Source organism: Ascochyta rabiei, chromosome 1 (assembly GCF_004011695.2).
Source record: "Ascochyta rabiei chromosome 1, complete sequence".
In the NCBI taxonomy this organism is placed as follows: Eukaryota; Fungi; Ascomycota; class Dothideomycetes; order Pleosporales; family Didymellaceae; genus Ascochyta; species Ascochyta rabiei.
This window is the reverse complement of record NC_082405.1, coordinates 2647307-2672232: the sequence shown is the minus strand read 5'-3', so window position 1 is coordinate 2672232 and position 24926 is coordinate 2647307. Positions and strand designations below refer to the sequence as shown.

At 54.5% G+C, this 24926-nt stretch overlaps 11 protein-coding genes across 11 annotated transcripts, besides 23 other annotated features; 3 read left to right on the top strand and 8 right to left on the bottom strand.

The window, feature by feature from the left end:
* Positions 1–21: part of a mobile genetic element that runs on past the window's edge.
* Positions 1–1455: part of a mobile genetic element that runs on past the window's edge.
* Positions 1–3122: part of a mobile genetic element that runs on past the window's edge.
* Positions 12–21: an inverted repeat.
* Positions 1171–1238: a tandem repeat.
* Positions 1456–1484: a tandem repeat.
* Positions 1485–3123: a mobile genetic element.
* Positions 1511–1532: a tandem repeat.
* Positions 1961–2032: a tandem repeat.
* Positions 2916–3122: a long terminal repeat.
* Positions 3120–3534: a mobile genetic element.
* Positions 3123–3126: a direct repeat.
* Positions 3535–3573: a tandem repeat.
* Positions 3574–3794: 221 nt separating this feature from the next.
* On the top strand, positions 3795–4919 carry EKO05_0000787 (Cut9-interacting protein scn1; the record flags this gene model as incomplete). The annotated part of the gene is made up of 1 exon (XM_038944797.2): positions 3795–4919. One exon carries the CDS (start codon positions 3795–3797, stop codon positions 4917–4919), a length of 1125 nt encoding a protein of 374 aa, XP_038803331.2.
* Positions 4920–4945: 26 nt separating this feature from the next.
* On the bottom strand, positions 4946–5797 carry EKO05_0000786 (uncharacterized protein; the record flags this gene model as incomplete). The annotated part of the gene is made up of 1 exon (XM_038944796.1): positions 4946–5797. The coding sequence occupies one exon, from the start codon at positions 5795–5797 to the stop codon at positions 4946–4948; it is 852 nt and encodes a 283-aa protein (XP_038803330.1).
* Positions 5798–5842: 45 nt separating this feature from the next.
* Positions 5843–5868: a tandem repeat.
* Positions 5869–6265: 397 nt separating this feature from the next.
* Positions 6266–7345, bottom strand: EKO05_0000785 (SET domain-containing protein 5; the record flags this gene model as incomplete). Its single annotated transcript, XM_038944795.1, has 1 exon — positions 6266–7345. One exon carries the CDS (start codon positions 7343–7345, stop codon positions 6266–6268), a length of 1080 nt encoding a protein of 359 aa, XP_038803329.1.
* Positions 7346–7863: 518 nt separating this feature from the next.
* Positions 7864–9746, top strand: EKO05_0000784 (uncharacterized protein; the record flags this gene model as incomplete). The annotated part of the gene is made up of 3 exons (XM_038936983.1): positions 7864–7868; positions 7921–8083; positions 8133–9746. The coding sequence occupies 3 exons, from the start codon at positions 7864–7866 to the stop codon at positions 9744–9746; spliced, it is 1782 nt and encodes a 593-aa protein (XP_038803328.1).
* A 498-nt stretch (positions 9747–10244) lies between these two features.
* Positions 10245–12092, bottom strand: EKO05_0000783 (uncharacterized protein; the record flags this gene model as incomplete). The annotated part of the gene is made up of 2 exons (XM_038936956.1): positions 10245–11705; positions 11757–12092. 2 exons carry the CDS (start codon positions 12090–12092, stop codon positions 10245–10247), a joined length of 1797 nt encoding a protein of 598 aa, XP_038803327.1.
* Positions 10528–10573: a tandem repeat.
* Positions 11882–11946: a tandem repeat.
* Positions 11947–11963: a tandem repeat.
* Positions 12093–13564: 1472 nt separating the features above from the next.
* EKO05_0000782 (uncharacterized protein) lies at positions 13565–13999 on the bottom strand (the record flags this gene model as incomplete). The annotated part of the gene is made up of 1 exon (XM_038944794.1): positions 13565–13999. The coding sequence occupies one exon, from the start codon at positions 13997–13999 to the stop codon at positions 13565–13567; it is 435 nt and encodes a 144-aa protein (XP_038803326.1).
* Positions 14000–14594: 595 nt separating this feature from the next.
* On the bottom strand, positions 14595–16288 carry EKO05_0000781 (Acylglycerol lipase; the record flags this gene model as incomplete). Its single annotated transcript, XM_038936975.1, has 5 exons — positions 14595–14680; positions 15024–15260; positions 15343–16008; positions 16065–16139; positions 16192–16288. 5 exons carry the CDS (start codon positions 16286–16288, stop codon positions 14595–14597), a joined length of 1161 nt encoding a protein of 386 aa, XP_038803325.1.
* A 588-nt stretch (positions 16289–16876) lies between these two features.
* EKO05_0000780 (uncharacterized protein) lies at positions 16877–17461 on the top strand (the record flags this gene model as incomplete). The annotated part of the gene is made up of 1 exon (XM_038944793.1): positions 16877–17461. The coding sequence occupies one exon, from the start codon at positions 16877–16879 to the stop codon at positions 17459–17461; it is 585 nt and encodes a 194-aa protein (XP_038803324.1).
* Positions 17462–17586: 125 nt separating this feature from the next.
* Positions 17587–17626: a tandem repeat.
* Positions 17625–18551, bottom strand: EKO05_0000779 (uncharacterized protein; the record flags this gene model as incomplete). Its single annotated transcript, XM_059635499.1, has 2 exons — positions 17625–18397; positions 18428–18551. 2 exons carry the CDS (start codon positions 18549–18551, stop codon positions 17625–17627), a joined length of 897 nt encoding a protein of 298 aa, XP_059491482.1.
* Positions 18364–18408: a tandem repeat.
* A 769-nt stretch (positions 18552–19320) lies between the features above and the next one.
* Positions 19321–20805, bottom strand: EKO05_0000778 (Nem1-Spo7 phosphatase regulatory subunit; the record flags this gene model as incomplete). The annotated part of the gene is made up of 1 exon (XM_038936580.2): positions 19321–20805. One exon carries the CDS (start codon positions 20803–20805, stop codon positions 19321–19323), a length of 1485 nt encoding a protein of 494 aa, XP_038803322.2.
* Positions 20679–20724: a tandem repeat.
* Positions 20806–20840: 35 nt separating the features above from the next.
* Positions 20841–20867: a tandem repeat.
* Positions 20868–20921: a tandem repeat.
* Positions 20922–21304: 383 nt separating this feature from the next.
* Positions 21305–21339: a tandem repeat.
* A 258-nt stretch (positions 21340–21597) lies between these two features.
* On the bottom strand, positions 21598–23686 carry EKO05_0000777 (uncharacterized protein; the record flags this gene model as incomplete). The annotated part of the gene is made up of 2 exons (XM_038936985.1): positions 21598–23366; positions 23422–23686. 2 exons carry the CDS (start codon positions 23684–23686, stop codon positions 21598–21600), a joined length of 2034 nt encoding a protein of 677 aa, XP_038803321.1.
* Positions 23687–24926: the final 1240 nt, after the last annotated feature.

Below are 24926 nucleotides of genomic sequence, written 5' to 3'. Positions count from 1 at the left end.
AATGTTACACTATATACTAGCTAGGGCTAATTAGGATAGAAAAGATCTAGCACATACCTAGATTAGAGAAATTATCTACTTACATAGCGCGCTAGCACAAATTATCTTAGATTAGGGGCTGCTAATAAACTTAAAGACGTAGGAAACCTTTAACTACTATTTAAACTTAAGACAAGTCTTAACGTTAGCCTATTATCCCTAGATAGATAGCTAAACAGAAAGGCAAAATTAGACTCTTAAACAGTACTTATATTACTATTATACTCTAGAATAAGACAATTAGGCCCTATAGATTTTAATTGCAGAATTTGCGTATAATAATAGCATTTACATATCTATAAATATAACACCTTTCTAAGCCTGTTATAGTATAGATCTAAGGAGCACAGATTAGCCTACTTTAGTATTAAAAGGCAGAGAATCTCCCCTTACAAAGGAATTAGCTGCTAGAGTTATTACCTTATAGGCTACCTACAAAGTAAATATAGAAAAGTTAAATAAGTATTAAAAGAAGCACTTAGATAAGAAACAACTACTAGCACCCTTTAAAGTAGGCGATAAAGTACTAGTCTCTAGTAAGAACATTAGAATAGTACACCTAAAAAAGAAGCTAGACTAGAAATACCTAGGACCTAGGACTATTACAGCCTAGATTAGCCCTAGTGCATACAGAGTAGACCTGCTAGAAACAAAAGAGATCTATCTAGTATTCTATGCGTTACTGCTAGACCTATATATACTAAGAAGTTAACTCCTAATTATATAGGAATAAATACAAGAACCTATAGTTAAAGGGGAGGAGAAGGTGTAGGATATAGAGAAAGTCCTTAATAGAAGGTAACTAGACAATAGACAGTAGGAATACCTTATTAAGTAGGACAGATTCCCTAACTTAGAAAATTCCTAGGAAATTAGCATAAATCTTTCTAAAGAAGTGCTAAAATAATACTAGATAACTATAAAGTAACTGCTTAGACTGCATAATAACATGTTAAGGTTAAAGTCTAAAAAAGAGGGGGACTAAAAAGGCTAAATACCTTTACTTAATTATAATTTTTCCCTATAGGGGTTTTTTAATTAATAAGTATTTAATAGTTTACGCTAAGGGAAAATATAACCCTACCTTACCCTAAGAAATACAGACTAGCTAAAGCAGATATCTTCTAGCCTATTATAGCTATTTCTAATATAAAAAGATAAAGAAAGTTATATGCTACATTATATAGTTATAATTATAAGCAAATATAGAAGAATTAGTATAGAAGAACACCTTTCTAGTATTATTTAGACTATCTAAGAGTGTAATGCACCTAATTGCTATATTATCCTAAAACTGTCTACTAACTACAAACTTAGGTATTATTAATCTAAACCTTCTATTATAAGGAATATCTATTAACTATAACTACTACTATAGGTATAAGTAGCAGCCTTATAACTACTATAAGGCTTCTTAGCAGCAGCAGCAGCAGCAGCAGCAGCAGTATTAGCGGCAGCCTGTTTAGCAGCTTCCTACTCCTCCTGCTCCTCCTAGAGCTAACCTAGGGTCTTACTAGTACCTGTAATCTAGTACTTTAACTAAAAGAAGTTAGATATTGTTAAAATAGGTTAAAATGTGCTATAATACCTTCTTACAGGAAGTAATAGGCGCATCTAGATTAGACTTACTACTACTCTCCTCTAACATCTTCTTTTGCTTTATCTCAGCCTTAACAGCGCTAGCCTTAGATTAATCTTACTTCTTAATATAGATGCTAGACAAGGTTAACTTATATACGTAAGTGTTGCTATTATAGAGTATAAGCAGCTCTTTCTATAGTAAATAGTTCCTATAAAGGTTAGATTATACTATAATAAGCTAAAACATGTTAGAACATACTCTTAAATTATACCTAGCAATAAGCTAGCCTAGTTAATAATAGACTTACCTATTATAGTCTTCTTATTAATAGACATAGGCGTAGTAGTAGCAGATATTATAGGGGTAGTCTTAACGCTAGCTGTATTAACAATAGCAGTATAAGTAGTAGTAACTAGGTAACAACTAGAGTAAAGGCGTGCTATTTTGCTAGAAAGCCTTAAATAGCTGTTAGCGTACTTATTAGGGCCCTAAAGATATTAAAGGATACTAAAATAAGCTAAAAAGAGACAAAATATATACTAATAGGCAATTCTTATTACTATTATAACACTCTCTGTAGCAGTAGGCCTAGGTGTCCCTATAACGTAGGCTGCCCTACAAAGCTAGGTTAGTAGAGAAACAACAGTCCCTATACACATTACTATTAGCAATATAGTAGAGGTAGAGTATACAGCACTACTTAGCAGTCCTACTATTCTTAGTAATATTAATCTTATAGTAAGCAGGTATTAATATAACAGCTATAGCAAATAGTAGTTAGTAACAGTTAGTAACAGTTAGTAGTAGGCAGTAGTAGTTAGAAACAGTCTAAAAAGGTTACTAAGGCGTCTTATGCAGTGCTATCTGCTAAAACGTATTAGAACGTGCTAGAAAGACCTAGAAAATCCCTTAGCTATCCTTATAAAAGTGCTAGACAGAATAGGTTAGTACTTACTAAAATAAAGTAGAATATAGTAGTAACTAATAAAACTAGGGGTATAGACAGCTTATATGCTGCTAGCTATCTAGTTAGAGCTTTAGCCTGCGCAGGTAGCTGCCTAGACCCTAGAGGTAAAGTAAGAGGTAAGAGAGGATTTCTGTTTAACTTTTACTAGGTAAAGGTAGAATTAGGATTAAGCCCTATCTAGCCTTATAAGGTGTCTAAAATGCCTAAACCTAGTTAAAATTAGCTATAACAGGACAGACAGAGTAAACACGTCTAAAGCTAGGCTAAAATAATACAGTATTACTAATTATACTATTATTTAAGCTAAACAATCTAGAGAAGGGAAGTATTGTTAGGCGCTGGGCCTAGGGGTACCTCTGCTAGTCTTAGCAAGCTACTATAGGGCTAGCCAGCCCAGACTATATAAAGGTGTTAGAGGTTATTACTAATACTCTAGTAATTAGTCTTGTTACTACACACTACGTACCTTAATACACCTGCTATCCTCTTTAACCCTATCCTCCCTCGTGATTGCTTTGTACACTCTTTACAATAATAAAGCATACCTCTACAACCTATAAAAGGTAGATAGTAATAGATATATCTGCAGCCACACATAAATAACTTAATACCTCCTACTTAGCTATAAAGAATATAAATAAGTAAGAAAAATAATGCAGGACAACCTATAAGGACAGCAACTCTTAATAAACCTACTACTCCACACAACCTAGGGAATTCTAGCTACTCTAGCTTTTATTTTAGACACTAGAATAGGCACCTGCAAGTAGTACCTATAACAAACAACAGACACCTAAAAAATGCTGTTAACCCCCTAGAGCATAGGCTCTTACTACAGGACTCTAAACCTATATTTACTACCTTTTACAACCACGCTCCTTAAATTACTAGAGTAGCTTAACTGCTCTCGTCTTATATAGTCTTAGACTCACACAGGACGTTAAACCAATCAATCAATCAATCAATCAATCAATCAATCAATCAAGCATAGACAATTCAAGTCCAAACCGGAAGTGGGGCGGACTAACCAAGAAGATCCGGACCACGTCATATCTCGAGCATCATCGTGAGCAAAAGTCACAGAGCCCGACACTCACATTATCATACGCCTTCCTTAAAGCCATGGCTGTAGAGGATACCAGCAGCGATGTCTCCTTCCCGTGGCACCTTGGTGTTTACGATGCCCATTGTCACCCAACGGACATCATGTCCAATGTCCCCAAGATTCAAAACATGAAAGCGCGCTGCCTCACTGTAATGGCAACCCGGGCAGAAGACCAGGACCTTGTGGTCTCAACAGCATCCAAACACGGCGTTAGATCTGCGAACCAAGCGGATTGGTCTAAGGAAGAGTGCATTGTCCCTTGTTTCGGATGGCATCCGTGGTTCGCGCATCAGATGTACATCACAGACGACGTAAACGAAGAGGGAAATGAGACGAATCTAACGGAAGATGCGAAGATTGCGCACTACCAGAAAGTCCTCCAACCCTCCCGGCAAGATCCAAGCGAAGAGGACATACGCATCTTCAGCGCCCTGCCAGATCCTACGCCTTTCTCTGTCTTCCTATCTCAGACTCGTAGACATCTTGAAGCGCACCCCTACGCACTCGTCGGCGAAGTCGGTCTAGACCGCAGTTTTCGAATCCCAGAAGCATGGGCGCCCGATCTCTGGGCGACACGCAACTCGAGCCTGACAGCTGGGGGGCGAGAAGGCCGACGTCTGACCCCGTTTCGATGCCAGCCCGCGCACCAGAAGGAGATTCTCAAAAGGCAGTTACGGCTAGCAGCCGAGCTGAAGAGGGCGGTCAGTGTGCATGGTGTGCAGGCGCACGGCCTGGTCTATCAGGCGCTCCACGAATTGTGGAAGGGCCACGAGAGGGAAGTGCTCAGCAGACGGGAGAAGAAGAAGCGCGGCAACGACGATCCAAGCGTTGAGATGGAGAACAGCAAAGCCGCACGGGAAGAGAGTAGTGCTCCCAAACCGTATCCGCCGAGGATATGTCTGCATTCGTATTCGGGGAGTGCGAGCAACTTCAAGCAGTATCTCAACCCCGCGATTCCAATTCGCATCTTTGCTAGCTTCAGCACGGCGATCAACCTGGGCGATGCGCTGGATGAGGAGACGCCGGCGGAGTTTGCAGAGATGATCAAGACGGTGCCAGATGAGATGATGCTTGTCGAGAGTGATTTGCATACGGCAGGCGAGGAGATGGATCGGAGGCTCGAGGACATCGTCAGGAGGATATGCAAGATCAAAGGGTGGGGCTTGGAGGAAGGCGTTGAGAGATTAGGGAGGAACTGGCGGGCCTTTGTGTTTGGAGATGAGTGAGATTTTTCGGTCACAGTACGAAACCTCTACGAGTTCAGATACCCCTTCAACGGAGCAAGAATCCACTGATCCCTAGCAGCAACCAGATCATCCGCGTATGTGTACAGCGCCGTTCCCATGATGAATACCGCACCCGGCAGCACAACCATCAGCACCAGGTATCTCGCCATGGAGAACCACGTCTGTTCCAGCCCAGCACGCATCGCCGTCTCCTCCTTGAACCTCGGGTACTCGACCTCGGGCCGTTCCTCGCCCAAAAACCCACACAGCTCATCCCACCCACTTTCATCCTCGGCGTCAATCTCCAACAGCTGCTCCCTCGACACAAGCTCCCTCACCCTCTCATTGTGCCTCTCGTACGCCCTCCTCGTCTCATACCCACCATACACATTTCCGTTATGCACGCCAAACAGCGCGTGCAGAAGCCTGATCAGCGGCGCCATCCTACTCAATCCAGTGAGTCTGCAGAGCTCAAACAGCCGCCAGGTAAACAGCACCCAGATACTCTCGCGCATGCTCTTCTCCCACTCGCGGTACGCGCGCGTCGTCAAGACGACTCTGGCGCGCGGGTACGCCGTGATGAGTTGCTCGGCAAACATGCACCCCGGCAGGTCGGCAATGGCGTCGTAGTCGGAGAGGATGTCGTTGATGGGTAGGGGGAGACCGGAGGCGTGCTGTGTCGAGTGTACCGCTTCTTGCCAGACGGCGATGTGCGTTGGGTCTGTGACGAGCGAGCGCATCGTGTAGGGGTGGTAGCCTAGGGTCCGGAGTGCGGAGATCAGGGAGGATGTGTTGGTGCGTGGCAGCCCGAGGACGAGGACGCGCATTGGTAGTTTGCGCGATGGTGCATCTTTGGAAATGAGGGCTTCGTCGGTCATTTTCTTGTTCGTGGGTTGCGCGCTCAAAGCTTTGATTCAGAGTCGGAGTAGATGAAGAGAGAGAGAGAGAGTCCGGGGTTGAAACAGAAGTGGGTCAAGTATCCAACTTGATGCTTATAGGGACCCTGGATTAGGCTAATGTGTCGGGTGTCAAGAATCGAGAGGAGAGATGGTGAAGGAATACTGATGGCTATGTTGGTGGCGAAGCTTTTGGAACAACTGCTGTGGATGGTGTTCGATTTGTTGAGTAGAAGAATATCAAGCATGACATATACTGCAGACGTGGGTGTAGAGACCACCTAGCCTCGACCGGGTAAATACATGCTGATCATCCAGAAGCGTTAGCTGGGCTCGTCAAGCAGGCACATGCAAGAATACCAATCCGTGTTGAGCATCATAGCGTGTTCGAACTTCGTACTATTGATGATGTCGGCAGTGTATCAAAAAGAGGGTTGAGGTTTTGGTTGTCTACTTGGACACTTTCTCCGAGGACTGATTCTTCAGCTCGCTCTCCCAACTTTGTATGAAGCTACTGGTGAGCGAGTACATCTCCGCCGTGTACGGGGACTCAGGGTCCTCCATGTGTTTTAGCTTGTACCCCTTGTTGGCGAATATCGCAGCTGGTTGCCACTCTTCGATCCTGGCGTGACTGATGGCCGCAACCCGGTAGGCTTTGGCGTAGTAGTCAGCAAGACCTTCTTCTTCGACAAGTCCGGCAAGCTGCGAGCTTGCTTGGGCGTTCATCCGCGCCTGACGTCTAGCTGACTTTGACTTGGGCACATCGAGAGTCAGCTGCGGCTCGAAGTCCATGAACGCTTTGCTGATCTCGACTCGTCGTTGGTCGCTGACTTGCTTGAGGGCTTTCTCTGCTGCGCATGCTTCGCAAGTGCACTTGAAGCCGTAGCGGTCGAGGCGTTTCTGTCGCTCCTCGTGGGTCGAGAGAAGGCCAATGTACGACACGAAGAACTCTTCGCCTTTCTTGATCTTCCTACTGGCATACACCACCCTTTTGTTCAGCTTTTTGCTCCAGTAGTAGCTGGTGTTTGGTCGGCACGAGTGATTGATTCTTGCGATTTTGGGAAAGAGACCAATCTGGTCGTCTGTGTTGTATGCGTTCGTCCTGAAGATAATGCCGAGCTTGTCCCTCGTCGCTTCTTCTACTGCAGTTGCATGGTACGTTAGGGACATGACTTCCGCCTGTTCATCAGGCGACAGACGTTCGAATTCTCTCCGAACGAGCTCCGATACTAGAGCCATGGGGTAGCCGGTTCCTTTGGCGTAGTTTGGCGGGTCGATTTTGAGAATGGGCGTTTCCCGCATAACAATATCGCCAACGTCGAGATCGTGGAGCGCAAAGACACCCAGGCCTTTGCCATTGCTGGGCTCGACAACGTAGATGTCAGGAGGTCCTTGACAGGTGTATTCGGTGGCTTGCCACGATGGAACGCCAGATGTGTATGGTACCGACGGTATAGGAAGCTTACAGGTAGTCTGGGCAAGGGCGCCCACCAGGAACGACGAAAGTATGGAGGACCGGCACAAGAACATGATGGCGAGGATAGACAGTTGAAATGAAAAATGAAATTTGGGTTCGACCTACGATGCGACCTTTTGTACGTTCTCTCCAGCTCATACCTGACGTTGCGTGAAACGCGTTTCAAGCCGTTCGTGTCGCAACATCTCCCACCGCGCAGCACGGTGCCGCAGATGCGAGGCCAGAGGAAGCTGAGCGTCTGGCATTTCCAGCTAGCCATTCACGCATTGGTGATGGCAAGGATGCGCAGTCGATATCTACGTACGACCTTGACGGCGGTTGAAACAAGTGCGGAAGGCGTGATCAGACAGCCGAAGCCGTTCCTATTCCCGAAGCCGCGTCCCGTACCAACCACGCGCCCACCGCAGCCTTCCCCGCGTTGAGTGGGGCAAGCTCGTGGATGTGTACGACTATGAGGAGCTTCAACGCCCATCCCAGACCGTTCACTCGGTGTAGATACGTACTGGCGAAGCCTTCCTAAGTCGCTACAAGCAAACCCTCACGAAGAGCTCAAAGTCTAGGGGCCGCGAAGATGGTGTAAGTTTGCAGAGAAATGGAAGCTTTCGGCCATGGGTTGACGACTCGGCAGATACACAGCGTCATTTGCCTTCTTCGAGGCGTTGTGGGAGGCTGGCGTACGAAATGTCTTTGTCAATCTGGGATCGGACCATCCATCCATCATCGAGGCCATTGTCAAGGGCCAGAATGAGAAGAAGGGCCAGTTCCCCAAGGTAGTGACATGTCCGAACGAGGTACGCAATCGTGTTGCCGTCGTGGGCAATCTGTGCCTAACCCATCCAGATGGTTGCCCTGTCCATGGCAGACGGCTACGCTCGATTCTCCGGCCAACCGCAATGCGTGATTGTGCACGTCGACGTTGGAACCCAGGGTCTCGGAGCGGCCGTCCACAACGCCTCGTGCGGACGAGCGCCAGTGCTCATCTTCGCTGGCCTGTCGCCGTACACGATCGAGGGCGAGATGCGTGGAAGCAGGACAGAGTACATCCACTGGATCCAGGACGTGCCCGACCAGAAGCAGATTGTAGCCCAGTACTGTCGATACACGGGCGAGATCAAGACGGGCAAGAACGTCAAGCAGATGGTCAACCGAGCGCTGTCTTTCGCCATGAGCGACCCCAAGGGCCCTGTCTACCTGTACGGAGCTCGCGAGCCCATGGAGGAGGACCTGACCCCCTACCAGCTCCAGCTCGACTACTGGCGTCCTGTCGAACCCTCGGCGCTCCCCCCTAGTGGAGTGAAGAAGATTGCAGAAGCACTGGTCAATGCACAGGAACCGCTCGTCATCGCGGGCTACACAGGTCGCAACCACGCTGCCGTGCAAGAGCTGGTCAACCTGGCAGACAACATCAAGGGCCTGAGGGTCCTCGACACAGGCGGCAGCGACATGTGCTTCCCCGCGAACCACCCAGCCTGGCTCGGAACGCGGTACGGCAACGACCCCAGCATCGAGACGGCGGACGTGATTCTCGTCATGGACTGCGACGTACCCTGGATCAACACGCAGTGCCACCCCAACGCCACAGCCAAGATCTTCCACGTCGACGTCGACCCGCTGAAGCAGCAGATGCCCGTCTTCTACCTCAACGCCATCCACCGCTACCGCGCAGACTCGTACACGTCGCTGTCGCAGCTAAACAGCCACCTGGAAGCCACGTTCAAGGACAAGCTCTCCAGCGAGCTCTTCGCGTCGCGCTGGTCCGGCTTGCAAGCCTCGCACAAGGCGAAACTCGAAACCATCGCCAGCGAAGCCAAGGCAGACTCTCGGAACCACTTCGGCACTTCCTACCTCTGCGCGCAACTGAAAGCCCTCTGCCCAAACGACACCGTCTGGGCCATCGAAGCCGTGACGCAAACGGGCCTAGTAGCCGACCAAATCCAGGCCACCCTGCCCGGCACCTGGCTGAACTGCGGCGGCGGCGGGCTCGGGTGGTCTGGCGGCGGGGCCCTGGGCATAAAACTCGCAGCCGACACGGTGGGCAGCAAGCAGTTCGTGTGCCAGATCGTCGGGGACGGAACCTACCTCTTCTCCGTGCCCGGGTCCGTGTACTGGATCGCGCAGCGCTACCGCATCCCGATCCTGACCATTGTGCTGAACAACAAAGGATGGAACGCGCCGCGGCGCAGCCTGCTCCTCGTGCACCCCGACGGCGCGGGGAGTCGGGCTACGAACGAGGAGCTGAACATCAGCTTCGCGCCGACGCCGGACTACTCTGGCATTGCGAAGGCGGCGTCCGGCGGCGAGATTTGGGCGGCCCACGCGAGTACGGCCGAGGAGCTGGCGAGGCTGCTGCCACAGGCGATCGAGAGCGTGCTTGCGGGGACGTCGGCGGTGCTGGATGCGCATCTCGAGGGACCAGAGGGCAAGTACGGCGGCGCGAAGGGGAGGTTGGGCTAGCTTTCGTCACGGCTGGAGATGGACCTATGCAACCTCGCAAAGGAAAGCGAGTCAATGTGCGTACCAACACTCCCTTTTTGGCTGTGGTGGGGGTTTCCATTGCAGAGTATCGTAGAGCCCAGCAACCAGCCATAGCCATGCATGTGCACATGCACAGCAGATATGTGCTTTTACCTATACTTGAAAGCACAAAATCTAGAAAGGTAGGCAGATGGATATAATACAATACCTAGACCTTTTCCTAATTACTATGTTAGTACTTATATAGTAAGTAGAGAGGTTAGTAGTAGATATTAAGTAGATGACACCTAGATTACATTTACCTATATTTTACTTGGAAGTATGATAGTGAGTAGAGAGGTTGGTAATGGGTACCAAGTAAATGTGAATGAAATCTAGAATGTATTTGCTCGCCGTCTATTCATGGAACCTCTCATCTAAGGGTGTGAAATAACAAAAACAAAAACGTAGGATCCAACACATGATGCAATCGATCCGTCACCCCCTACCCTTCCCCCTTGTATCCTCCATCTCCGCCAGCATGACGTTGTTGAATTGCTCCCAGCCATCGAGATAGACATGGTGTCCTGCCTTGTCGATGATGACCACTTTGGCGCTGGCGCGGTCCTGCTCGCGTTCCTCGCGACTCTTGCCGGCGAGGACTCGGTCGCGTTCTTGGTGGATTCGCTGCACGGCGGCGTGGCCCCCGGCTACGTCCATCCAGTCGTTTTCGCCGTACATGAAGATGATGGGGAAGCCGGATTCCCGCTGTGGGGGCTGAGAGGGGGAAGACGGGGATGACGATGACGATGACGATGAGGATGAGGGCTTGGGTGCCTCGTCGCCGTCTACAGAGGGTGTGGCGTGCGGGCCAATCCACTGCCGTCCGACGCCGTGGATGCGGCGGATGAGGGGCGAGCGGGCAAAGGCGCCGGGTGCCAGGAGGTAGCCCAGCGCGTACTCGGAGCTGCCGCGCTGCCGGAACAGGGCGTAGCTGTAGTCGTGCAGGGCCTGCGCTTCCTCCTCGGGTAGCTGGGAGAAGCGCCGGCTTGTCCAGCCTGAGACCAGGCGGGGGCCGAGCGGGCCGCTCCAGCGGACAAAGGAAAAGGGAGATAGGACGTTGGCCTCCCACAGGTAGGTCAGCCAGCCGGGCATGCGTCTGCGGGGCGGCTGGTTGGGCATCTCCTGCTTCTTCTTCGCCTGGTTGAGCAAGTTGTTGTTGTCTGCGGTCGAGGGCTGGACGCCGTTGCGTGTGGCCGAGGCGTCCTGGGTGAATTCATTGACCATGGTGGAGTGGCTTGGGTCGGGCGTGTCCTCGCGGGCGGCGTAGGGGTCCTCGGGAATGCCGACTGGGCTCGCGAGGATCAGCTTGTTCAGGTGGCCCGGGTACTTGAGGGCGTAGGCGACGGCGAGGTAGCCGCCCAGGCTGTGGCCGAGCAGGGTGAAGCGGTCGAGCCCGCGCTTGATGCGCCACTCCTCGAGGGCGTCGACGAAGAAGGACTCGGCCTCTGCGATCTTGGCGTGCTTGTCGGTTGCGTGGATCTTGAAGGGCGAGCGGCTGCTGCGGCCCATGCCGAGCAGGTCGAGGGCGTAGACCTTCCAGCCCTCGGCGCGCGACAGGGCCTCGAAGTTGCGGTAGAAGAAGCCCAGGCCGGCGCCGTAGCCGTGCAGCATGACCAGGTTCTCGTCGACGTGCTCGCCGAGGCGCTCGACGCTGAACTCGTTGAGGGCGCGCCCCTTGCCGCTCAGCTCGACCATCTGCGAGTTCCATCGGCGCGGGCCGTACGGGTCGGTGCGGGCGTCGGTGGTGGTGTGGTCCTCGGCGAGCGGGGGCGGGGCTGCGCTGGGGTCGGTCGAGGCGGGCGCGGCGCCCGTCTGCGTATGTGTGGGGGGGCTCTGCAGGTGGGGGATGAAGGAGAGGACGCGGTGCTCCGTGGCCATGGGGGAGAGGCCGGCCCACTGTCGCACGTTAGCCACGGCCTGCTACCGCTCTTCACCGAGACCACGCACCCATTGCGAGAAGCCGTCGGACGCACTCAGCGGAAACCACTTGGCGGCCTGTCGCTGCGACGCCAGCGGGCTCTGCTGCGTCTTGGCCCGCAGCTCGCCGTCGGCGCTGTCCTCGTGGGCGGCCATGGTGGTGGTGGTGGTGGTGGTGGTGGTGTTGGTGGTGGTGGTGGTGCTGCTGGTGGTGGTGGTGCTGCTGCTGCTGCTGCTCTTGTCGCCGTCGCCGATCTTGATGGGCGTCGACAGGCTCAGGCTGATGTAGCTGGCGCCTCCAAAGCCAGCCGTCGTGTGCAGGGCGCCGCGGACAGCGGGGCGAGAGCGTAGATAGAGCCGCAGCATGCGTAGCTGGGCGAAGAGCGAGCTTGCGTGGGAAATAATGGTGGCGGCTCCGGCACGGGCACGGCAAACACCCCAGGACGCGTCCCCGAGGCGCTGCTGTTGCGACGGTCGATTGGTTTGCCTACGTGCTGACGTAGCCGTTCTGGCGGACGAGCACGCGGCGATTCGCTCTCCCGACGACAACCACGTCCGGCCTTAGGCTTTAAGATACAGATCCGGAGGCCAAACGTCGGACCAGTCTTCTCGCCGCCCCGGTGCTGAGCTGGCTGCCTACTTGTAGATGAGTCAAGGATGAGTCGAGGGTGCGTCGAAGATGCGTCGGAGATGTGTCAGAGATGCGTCGACGAGGTCTCTCTTGTTGGTTGGCCGTCAATCGATGAGCAGAGTAGATGGAGAGGGCATACACGCCGTGTTGAAGTCTGTCCTCACCACGCCGTCGAGGGCACACGTCGTGTTGAAGTCTGTCCTCACCACGTCGTGTTGAAGACTGTCCTCACCACCGCTCTGCACTCTGCGCGCACTCGAGACCCCGCTTGTTCGCCGACGCGCAGCTGCCGTCCAGATCAGCGTGGCGCCTCACAGGCCCGCCATCTTGGTGTGCTCCCGCCAGCGCCGCTGATTGGTCAGGCGGCTCGACATGCAGACTGCCACACCTGCCCGCTGGCTGGGGGACAACCACGAGAGACGCAACGGCTGCCATGGCAATCACCAAGCAATGTGTTTGTGTGTCGAGGACGAATGTGACGTGACAGCACTCAAGTCCTTGTGGGTTGCTTCATTACAGCTACGTCATCGCCCATGTGAGGACCACGCTGAGCCTCACATCCTGCCAAGAGCATCTGCGCCCCTCCTCGAAACCCCAACCGCCTCACCCCTCCGCCTGCGTCGCACATGCGCACGTCAAACTTGCCCGACCCTTGGATGCCCAAGGCCTGCTTTGACCGAACCAAGACATTTCCTAAAATGCCCCAGGCCTGCTCTGGCCGAACGAGCACGACGCTTCTTCAGACTTGCGAGGAAAAAAGCAGTGCATCGTGGCCTCTCCATCGCCGCAACCGGCATGCCAGCATGTGGTTTCCCATGCCCGAAGCGTGCTCCAAGCGAGACTGGGGCCGGGGTCCATCATCCTAGCGTCCCAAAGTAACGGACACGACATCTTCGGGACCGCCTTCAGGAACGCATTCCTCAGTAGGGCCATGTTCCTGGACGCCCTCGCCACCGCCGACTTCCACACCAACCCTACCATCTTGAACAAAGGACCTATCAACATGCGCTCCAGAATGTTTTGATTGTGAACGTCTGGATTGTGAACGTCTGGATTGTGAAGAGGCGTGTAAGAGTCACTCCATCTTCATGGAAAAGGTCCTCTGCGCATGCGCTGTCCTACTCCATTCGACAACGTAGAGTCGACAACGTAGAGTCGCCATCGAGCTGCAACGTCCGCCCAGTGGAGCCGAAACGTGCCGCGGCGTTCAAACGAATGGCTTCGGCTCCTGCACAACAGGTATCGTGCTGTGGCTGCTCCACTGGCTCTGCAGGCTCTCCCTGGGCTGCTGCTTCTTCAGCGTTCCTCTGCTGTCTCTGGCTCGCTCGGTCGAGGACCCGCTCTCGGCCCTGTACGTCGTCGTCGGCCTCTGTGGAAGCGTGTAGTTTGTCTTTTCGTTCAACGCCTCAGGGCTAGAGACGGTGCTCTCGACCACCCCCGGCTCCGTAGCAGCCCTCTTGCGCCGCACGCAGCAGCAGTTGCGTCCCTTGCCGTAGAAGAAGAGAAGCCAGATGCACACCCAGATGAGTGCAATCACGGGGACGATGCCCACGCAGATGAGCACAGCAATGGCGGTGCCAGATATGCCTCCGGAGGTAGCTCCCGCAAGGAGGCGAGGAGCAAGATGGGCAATGGCAGGCATGGCGGTAATAGACGTTAGATTGGGTGGTGAGAAAGACAATAGCGACAGCGATATAATAATGAATCTTCGGCGGCTGCAACCTTCTGCAAGTGGGTATAACAACGACAGCTGAAACACAAGCGACGGAAGGATTGGCTTGAAAGCGGGTCTTGGAACAGCGAATCTGTGAACAGAGGCCGTCTGTGAATTCACAAGAGCATGGATGCGGGCCACCACCGAAGCGCGCAGTGGGCTTTGTATCCGCTGCGTCCGCTTTGGGACGTCATGAGGGTCGAAAGCAGGTGACGCACAAAGGCCACCGAGACATCTGGGAAGCCGCCAGCGCTTGCAAGTAGCGGGCGTCGCAAGACCCTTGGGCCCACATCTGTCGCATTCATCATGCATGCTTCTGCAGACCTTGCCTCGTCATTGTTGCTGCACGTCGTGAGCCTGAGGCTGTACGCGTTTGACGCATCGGCATACCTCTCAGTAGAGCCTCTTGGTAGGGGCGCAGTCAGTTGAGCTTGCCGTGCGTCACACGGCGCTGCTTCTGACGAGCGCGGAAGACTCGGTCTGATGAGGGCTGGATTACGCAAGTACACCTAGATCCAAGACTCTACAAGCGCGTGGTCGAAGCCGTCAATCCGAAGGTCTGGAGAATCGCAAGGGCGATTGGACTCCATGTCATCATCTGGTTGTGGTCTAGAAGAATGTAGTTAGCCCAGAGCGGTTAGTTGCCGAGCCGGATACCGCTGGTATGAAGTCATTCTCGAGCCCTTTTTCAGGCGGTGTCGATGCTTTTCAAGCACACCAGACGCTCTTTGTGCCTGTGTGAAAAAGGCGCGACTTCAGCACAGGCCGAGCATCGTGAAAGGAGACAATGGACAGAGCTTAGGCTGTCGGGCAAGTTTCTTCGGTAGCCCGGGCATGATCGCCAGGGCATCGACGATCCCAAATCCCATCTCCAGATGCCATCTCGAAGAGCAAGCGCGCCACGAGCACGCCGGCGCCTTGGATCTCTTGGTAACGGGTGGGGGCTGCTTACCTCCGTGCTTGGCTACAAGCTTCTCGATGCGCGCATTACCCTTTTCCCAGATTTCCTGTCTGCCAGCCTCGCCCAGATCGACCGTGTCGTGTTTCGGCGCACTCCAGGCATCGCCATCCACATTGGCTCCAGTTGCGGCTTTGAGTGTGGACTTGAACAGTTCTTCAGTCTGATTCCATGGCATCGTGCCATCGTCCTCCGCATGTACCAAGACGAGTCGAAGCTTCGAATACTTGCCTGTGATCGCATCGTTAGTCTCAATTCGAACGTAGTACACCATGGGAACAGCGTAATGTTCTGTGTTCGTAGCGCAACTTACGAGCAAGCGCAGCTAAACGCACGTCAGTCCGCCAAGTGTCCCGCATCCTGCGACTGAACCAGGCTTGGACAGCGGGGATCATCTTGACGGGCGCAAGCACGGGTACGACGCCGGCGATTGAGTAGGAGGCGAACGCGTTGCCTGCGTTTGTGAATGCAGCACACAGTATGATACCGGCAAACTCGACGCCCATATCAGCATACTGTACTGCCACAGCTGTAGAAACAGCTGTCCCTAGCGAATGACCCAGAAGCACGATGCGGCTTGGAGGTATTCTTGCGACATGCAAAGCCCAGTCGACGACAGCTTCTGCATCCTTTCTGAGGCCGGTCTCCGAGGGCACACCACCAGACTTTCCAAACCCACGATAGTCAAATGCCAGCACAAAGACTTTCTCACACGCGCCAGAAGAGTAGGATCTGTATTCCTCTGTCCGTCTCTGCTGTCCCAGCGTTGCCGCATTGCCGTGAAAGTAGATGAGCAGGCGTGCCTCCGGATCGTCTCGCAACAATCGGAATGCTAGCTTCTCGGTGACGTCTTCAACACCAGACTGCTCATGAACGAAGTCATGTAGATGTCTGGCATACACGCCCAGCGGTGCGACAAGCCACGTGAAGAGTCTGTGACCGTCCTTGGTCGCGATACGGAAGGGCGTGACCTGATTTTCTGCGGCGCATGAGTATTCTCGCCCGGTTGGAATGTGTTGATGCTCTTGCACGCACTCGAAAAACCAGCTCTTTCGGGCTCTTCAAGCCATTTGCCGGGAAACATGGTGACCCAATGTAAATACAGCATCTCTGCGCGTGTTTTAGCTCCTGCACGTGATCGACCCTCGGCCGCTCAACTCACGCCTCTGGACCCACGGCAGGCAACACAGGAGTGTTGCAGGTAGCCATATGCAGCTTATGAAGGAAAGTGAAACGGCGATGCCGCTGCCGATACCCATGTCGATGGTCGTGCTGGTGCAGCGAAAGAGAGCAAAGAGAGCAAAGCTCGATAACGTCTTATTAGACGCGATTGCTGCTTTGAGCGAGGCTGCCGGTTGCTTGGCTTCCGACCAGCTTCTTCCGTTTCTCCATCATCCACGCATTTCATGCATAACGTCACAGCGTGTGCTTAGTTGGGTGAAAGACTAGCAAACGGGAAAGTCGCTCGCCAGATGAGAGGTGACAGGCAGAAATCCGACAACGTTGGGAGGGCAGGTGGAATGCAAAGACAAAGTACGGTTCCAGTGCTCAAGATTTGTCAATCTCATCTACTCATCGTCAGATTGTCCCTGTCTGTCAGCCTGCATGATTCTCACTGCTGATAAATCGCCACGTAAGCCAGTACGGATGCATCGCGAGCAAGCGGGGATGATGGGACTGCGGGCTTGAGCGACACCAATGTAGTTTGAAGTAAGCGCGGCTGCTGCCTACTGGTAGGTATTCTTCGCTTTCACGTCCCGCGTGGTACAATACTGTGTAGGTTGTCATGAGCAGTCCTGCATAAAAAGACAACAGCCCGCACCGCAAGACAGCTACGACACGACAACATGGCTCTCGCGAAAGAATACCCCGGATCGTGCCATTGCGGCTTCGTCCGATACAAGATCCGCCTGCAATTCCCCCCCGTGCTCGATCCACAAGCAAAGTCCATCCGCCTGTACAAATGCAATTGCTCGACGTGCCAGAGGATGGGCTTCTTCCACTGCCGGCCCATCTCGCCCGCGGACGACTTCACCCTCATCTCGCCTGCCAACATCGAAGAGCTGGGCGACTACCGGGTGAACACCAAGACCAACGGGTGGTACTTCTGCAAGCAATGCGGCGTGCGCGTCTTTGGGGTCGGTGGGGTGTGGGAGCAGGTGTCTCCCGACGGTGAAGGAGAGGCGGGTGTAGACTGTGAGGAGCTGCCACCGGTGTTCAAGACCAAGCCCACGACCAAAACAAGGACGGTGGATGGGCAAGAGGTGACGGAGCCGTACCACTACGTCAGCGTCAATGCAGTAACGCTGGAGCCGAGCGAGGAAATCGATCTGAGGAAGTGGCATGAGAATGGGTGGGTTTTTTACGTCGATACGAGGAACCACACCGGAGGTCCGCGGCCAGCGAAGCCGTATGAGGGCGGGATGTATTGAGTTGGGGTACGACTGCCTCTTCTACTCATCTTGGGTATGCTGACGGCGTAGTAGATTGTATTTGGTGTTCATCACAGATGTGCACTGATAGATTGTCACAGAACAGAACGATACCAACTACACCGCTCTCTCTCTCTCTCTCTCTCTCTCTCTCTCTCTCTCTCTACAGATCACAATTCGTTGCCAGGCTAAAACGCTCTATGAACCGCGACTGGTTGCCCTGCCGAGGCGGCGGCATCTGATAGACCCCGGATCTCAGTATCTGCTCTTTCTGCCCCTCTAGCTCCTTTCCCCCGCGCGCTACAGTCGTCTCTTCGAGTTCGTCCGGGCGTGCAGAATCGTCGCCAACGACGACCCGCGTCTTCTCCGAGTCGTCACCATGTCTCCGAGCGGCGAAGTGGCACCCCGAATCCCTCCGCCGCACAGCACGCAGATGCGCAAGCCGGGGCTGCTGCAATTTAGCATCGCCATGACAGTCCTCCCCCTCTTTCCGCATCCCCCCCTCATCCTCAACTTCTTGGTCTTCTTTGGACCAGCTGTCCCCAACCATCCTCACGCCCTGCCCTTCTAACCCCCCCTTCTCCAGATCCCACGCGTGCATGCGCCGCTGCACCATATCCGGCGTGATGCGCACCAGCTCTCCGCGCCGCCACTTGTCCACCTCGGATGCGCAGCGGCGGCAGTTTGGACACGCACCGCGTGCGCAGCGGAGGAGGATAAAGTAGGCGAGTGCGCAGAGCAGGATCAAGGCGCAGACTATCGCGGCGACGAGGGTGAGGATTGCGAGGGGTGGGGTGTCGGCGGTGGGGGGTCCTAAGAGGGTTGAGGCGGTGGCTGCTGGTAGTGTTGATGGTGGAGATGAATATGGGATGCTGATGGTGGAGTGTGAAGCTCGAGGGTCCGTTGCTGTTGCTGTTGCTGTTGCTGTTGCTGTTGCTGTTGCTGTTAGCACACTCTCAGTCATACTCAAAGTCGCCATCGACACAAGCCCATCCGCGACTCGAGAAGCGCGTGTATAAAACTCGGTACGCACAGGGACGATAGCGACGCGCGACGGTTCAATCAGGGTGTAGATGAGGCGAGAAACCATCTTCTCCAACCCTCTCTTTCTTTTGCCTTGATTCTGAATTTACCGCGAGGCTTGGAGAAGCTCGAGCTTTTGTTTTCGGTGCTTGGTTTCGACCCCTCTTGGGTTGGCGGTTGGATGGACTGGACTGGGAGACGGGATGGAAGGGGTGGTGGTTAGCAAATCGATCAGATCGTATACTCGTGAGGTAGAACAGTGAAAACGGTGTCTGCGGATGCACAGTTCGGTACATCGTGATTATACAATGCAATGTAGAACGGGAGAGGTTTTTTTTTTCTTTAAACAGGATTCGGTACTGCTCGAAGTCGAGGTTGCTGCACAATGCGGATACTTCGTGAACGTGTTCGTGGTTTGCTTGGAGGATGTTCTCGAGCTTGCTGTCTTCACATTCACCCTCGCAGAGAGACATTCAGGAGCGAGAGGAACGCTGCATCTGTGAAGAGGACAGGGGATGGGATCGATATCGGTGTTGGTCTCCGTGTTGCTGAGAGGGCTCGTGGTATTGAGTGGATTGAGTGGATTGAGTGAGCTTGGCGAGGCTTTTTAGTTATCAATAGGTAAGAGAGACGGTGGGTGTCTGTCAAACCAACTTCAAGCGTGACACTGCAGTTTTGACTCGATTTAGAGTTGGAATCAGTTCAATCGCAACGAAATTGTGGAATGACCATGCATATACAAGCGTAAATCGTTTCTGTTCGTCAATGGGCTACTGGTATCAATCGTCAAACGTTCAACGTCGTCCTCGAACCACGACAGACACACAGCATGTCGTCTACGCGCTCGCGGCTTCCTTCCCACTCCCGCTCCCGCTCTCTCGACTCCCTTTCCGCCTGATCTGCGGCCGTGGCTTGCTTTCATTGGTAGCCTCGTAGCCGCCGTCGTCTAGCTCGCTCAGGCTCGAGGCGTTGCTGAGCATGCTCGTTCGCGTGCCCGGCCTACCACCGCTACCGCCGTTGGCTGGCAGCCCCGGCCGCACCTGGGGCTGCCGCGCCGATGCCGCGTTGCCTTGTGTGATGGTTTTGCTGCGTGCGTTGGAGGCTGAGCGCGTGCTGCCCGCTGTGCTGGTGCTCCACCGTCTCTCGCGGGTTTCGAGCGGGCGGAAACGGTCATCGTCTGGTCCCGGGGTGGTGCTGCGCGAGGAACTGCGCGAGTGGCTTCCGTCTCTTCCATGCTGCAACGTGCTGGGTCGGCGGCGGCGCGAGTTGCTCGCGCTGAGACTGTGTGAATGCGTGTGTGCGTGTCCGCTCTTCTCCACGTCTGAAGACCGGCTGGGGAAGCCTCTCGCGCGCTTCCAGCCCCGCCAGCCCGTCCACCACAGGAGTCCGCCTTCCTCGCGCGCAATCTCGCGTTGGCGGGCGCGCACGCGCTTCCGGAGCTCCTGGCGGCGCTCGTTCTCGCGCTCCCAGTACTCTGTGCGGTACATTTCCCAGTTCTGGCGGAAGTCGGGGGTGAAGGGCTTCGGGAGGAGGAGCAGCTTGATGTGGTCGCCGCCCGGGGCAATGTCTTCCTCGGCGTACTCTTTGCCGTCCTCGACGATGCGTTGTCGAGGACGGCCGGTATCGAGGGCGTGGCTCTTCTCCTGCACGACGTTGATGAAGTGGTACGAGCTCCCGCCCTGCTCGCCGCCCCACAGGCCGCCGGAGAAGGGCACGATGAAGCGCGCCCATTCCACCAGCTCGTGCCACCACGGACCGCGGATGACGACGATCTTGGCGTTCATGCCGCGGAGCCCGCGGTTCGCAACGCCGATCCAGCGCCGAGGCCAGCGCACGCCGCGCTCCCACTGCCCCGTGGCCCAGAAGAGCAGGGCGGTGACGACGCCGGTGATGAAGCCGACCTTCTGCAGCATGTCGAGCAGCCAGTACTGGGAGCCGCCTATGCCCTTGCCGTCTTCGCGCGGGCGCAGCCAGAGCAGGTAGAAGAAGAAGGCGATCCACAGCGCCAGCAGGGTCAGGACGAACGTGTTCTGCCGCCGGCGGGCGCGCAGGGTGAGGTACTGGCTGCGCAGGCTGGCCTCGAGGATGAGGAGGTTGAGGTAGATCTGCGGCGGCGAGCTCGGCAGCAGGGACGTGGGGTCGCTGAGGCTGAGGGTGGGCGCGCGCGGCGTCTTGCTCTTGACGTCGATGACGTGGTGGGGGAGAGGATGGTGGAGGGTAGCCGTGTGCGGTGGGGGGTGTGCGTAGGCTGAGGCTGCTACGGCGTCGACAGACGTGTTGGACGCCGGCGCCCCCTTTACGATCTGGTCGAGCGTCGACATGGCGGTGGGTTCCGCCGAGCTTCGATGCGTGTCGCCGTGGTCGTGGTCGTGGTCGTGGTCGTCGTGGTCGTCGTCTTCTTCTTCTTCTTCTTCGTCGTCGTCTTCGTCGTCGTCGTGTTACAGCTCCCCAAGCGCTGGCATGTGAAAGTCATACAACCACCGCGCGTGCCAATGCAATGCTCCCTCTGCACTCCAGTGCCGATCGCTGCAAGAAAACTCCTCTTCTGCGCGTGCCGATGCACAACCACGGGGCGCGTGAAGGGTCGAGGGCGAGACGTGCGAGCTGCGGTGCAGGCAAGCCTCCGGGGACGGGAAGCGTGAAGCGTGACCTGAAGCGCGGTACGGCGCGGCCTCGCTTGCTTGACGAGGCGGTGAACGGCTGGCACGCCGACGACTCGACGCACCACCCCACCCCGTCTGCACGTCGGCATGCACCGCTGCGTCATGGCACCGTCGAGGCGTCGACGGCACCAGGCACTGCTCATGACGGCAAGTGTGTCACCAGTGCACCGACACCAGACACCAGCGTCAGACGCAGGTACTGCCGAGCCAGCTGTCCCTGCAGTAGCTCCATCTTGAGAACATCAGGGCTGGCAAAGGGATCGAGTGCGCCACTGTCGACACCACCACCACCGTCTTGGTGCTGAGGCACGTCTGCCAACACGACTTGTCCCATCATCAAGATACTCTGCGTTTGAGCAAGGGAACTAGCGGCATCAGGTCTCGCTTGAACGCAGACCGTGTACATATCTAAACTCGTCATGATATCGAGAGCGCTGTCCAGCTGACCCCTCAAGCCTGCACCTTGCAGCTCTTCTGCGCCTTGACCGTGGCGTCACTTTCGCTCGTCACAGTGAGCTTGACCGTCGCCTGATCAACAGCACCGTACCCGCTCCTCACAGCAACCTTGACCTCCGTGCTCTCCCCAAACTTGGCGTGCGCAAGAGCGTTCGGCACCCCAGCTTCCCAACCCTTGCCCTCGACCTTGGCCTCCAGCCTGAAGATGTCGGATCCGAGGTACGCGGTCAAATCTTGTGCGTGGACGCTGGTCGTGTTCGTGCCAGCCTTGCCCGTGTTGTCCAGCTGGAACGTGCAGTACAGCCCTTTGGACGACGAGTTGCCGGATACAGTGCCCTGGCGCAGCTTGACGTCGTGCTTGGCCGTCGAGGTGCCGTTCGTGGAACGCACGCCGACGGTGTAGCGCAAAATGCCAGAAGCATCGCGCTTCATGTCCAGAACGTAAAAGTGCAGACCGTTCGCCTCATCCACGTGCTCGTACTCACTGCCAGAGTCGGTGCCGGCGTGGAACAGCGCGTCCACCAACTGGCGGTAGTCGCCGATGCTCCAGTACCTGGCAGTGCCGTTGGGCAGGTAGAAATCTACCACACGCGCATCCTGAGGATTGGCGTCGATGACCCACTGGAAGGGCTGCTCGCTGTCGCTGTTCTTGGTCTTGCTGATCATGACGCCCGAGTCGGGGCAGAAGGAGTCGGCGCCCATCCGGTCCACCACTTCGAGGTTGTAGTTGTTGTAGCCGCGGCCGTCGCAGAGAGCGTCGGTGGAAATATTGCAGGCCGGTGCCAGGTCGCCTTGACTACCAAAGGTGATGTTGATGCCCATAAGACCGGAGCCGGGGTCGACGGAGCGCGCCGTGATCTCAGCGATGACAGGGCCCGAGGTAGCCAGACCAGAGCGAGACACTTGCAGGATCGGGGTCTCGTCGATCAGGCCAATCTGGTGCTTGTCACGCATAGTGTGCAGAGAACCCATCGAGGCTCCCTGAACAGGAGGAATCTGCCAGCGTGTGTGGGGGCCACCGGGACCGTTGAAGGAGCCGCGGTCAAGCATGCTGAACGGTCCAGTGTATGCACGGCGGGGAGGGACGCTGTAGGGGTTGTTGTAGTTGTCCCCAATACCGAGAAGATGGGACAGCTCGTGGGCAAACGTGGCCATACCACTCGACTCGCCCTGTGTGGACGAGCCGCCTCCAGCGTTGGGCCAGATGGTGGAGGCTGCAGCCCAGGAAGTCCACTCGACGTAGCGGGTGTTGGCGTAGTTGGGAAGCGAGCTGTTCGCTGGTGGGCCAAACTCCTCAGGAATATCCTCTTTGGTCAGAAACTTCATCTCTCCGAATTCTTGCCACGTCGAAGATTCATCCTGGCCAGCGGACAAGATAAACGCCAGCTCGAAGGCATCCGCTGTAGCGTTACCGACATCTCTGCGCCACGCGCCAAGAGCGTCTGTTCGAAGGTCGACCGAGCATGGCGGGCCTTCTGGGCAAGCATCCTCGTTGAAGCCGCCCTCCTCGTCGTCTACACCGTACTGATAGCTCTTCGCCGGCATACGGTAAGGCCCGAAGACTGTCAAATCGACACCGTACTTTCCAAACGAGTCACCCATCCAATACTCGTGCAGAGTGTGACCCTCGTTGAGGTCGTTGGGCGTGTTCAGCAAGTCATGGTAGAATTTAGGAACGTCCTCTCGGGCCAAGCCAGCAGCGAGCGGTTGAGGGTTGCCAAAAATATCAGAGTTGGGTGCCAGTGTAACGACGAATGGGGAGTCTGATACAAAGTGTCAGTTGGTGCAATCTGAGATCCTGCTTGAGCCATCACTGACCCGGGTAGTCGACGGTGACCATAGCGATGTTGAAGTTCCGGTCCCTTCCCTTGCGCGCAGGGTCGCTCCAAGATGTGCTTGGTGGTGCAACAAAGTCGTCCCAAGTCATGTTGTCAGGATTCACCCAATTCTGAGGATCAATCGGCGCGAATGGAGTCGATGGGGCCCTCGTCTTCAGGACCTGCGCTGGGAACGCCGTCGCTGCGTCGAGCATTGCTGCTGCGAGCACGACCATGTAGGTCGGCGAACGGCCTTTGGGTGCCATTCTTGCGAATATCCAAGGTCTGGAAACTCTATGGACAGTGGAACTGTTCTCCCACCAAATCAAGGGGTGATCAAGTTAACCAGATAAGAGGCTGTCGCGACGGCAGCAACACGGATTAAATGGGAGAAGAACTACCTTGTGCCTGCATAGCCTGTTTGCCGGGCTACAACCTTCTCGTTTTCCCATCATACGTAACGACGGCAAGCATATTGTCCAAGACATGGGGAAATAATTAAACAGATGCCTGTTACAGCGTAGCGTAATGCTTGAAGACAGGCCTCCTTGCTTGGCTTATCGTGGCACCTGCTTTTTGCAGCAAGATATTCGGACCATTACCGACAGTGGTCATCTTGGCACTCGGACACCAGAGATACAACGATAGAGCATCCCCGTCAACAAAGCCGAGGGTCTGGGTGGAGTGATACTGGCGATGTTATGCCGCAAATAGAAGCTCTGGGCGTTGCGGAAGAAGGCTTCATCAGCCCCTCGGGGGGCGGATCAGCGATGCCGTCTCTGACGGGTATATCGAGATAGTTCTTGCAGGAGCCTCCTAGCGGTCAAAACCCAGATGCGAGTACAACGGAAGTGACGGCTGTGGAATTGTATGGAGTACCCATGTTCGAGCGCGCTAGTGACGTGCGGGGTTCCATCGTTCTCAACTCGACACCACTCTTTTCTCACCAACTCACAAACAGTCGTGTTCTCGAATACATACTATGCGGTATCGATGAAAACCCAGATACAAACGTCCATTTTCTGTGTTCTGAAATGCCTTTTATATCAATATTCTAAGCTTACAAGTATTTAGCAGGCTACACGCTGTCCTGCCTGTTGAAGGCTCTTGCTAGAACACCACGAAATACCTACGGGCACCATTACTAGAGCATGAGTTGAGAGCTGCAACGTTGAGCTCTCTTGGACTCAAAATCTCACGCTCTTTTCTCAGCCGGTTTCATCTTCGACTCGCAAGAATCAATTTCGTTGGGAACTCCGTAGTTTCTTTGAAGTCGCGCACAAAATGACGCGTCCTTGATGCGTTCGCTGATCCGGGCATGATTATACTCGATTGCTCTTGGCCATTCTGAGGCAGCATCATATGGATCCTGGACATCGTGTGTCTACGTCACACTGCCATGTCCAGCCTAGCATATTCCAACCAGACCCCTCGCCTAATGCGAGCTTCACGCTGAAAGTAGATTTCGAATAGATCCGACGTTTCCAAGACAAGGCCGATCGCAGC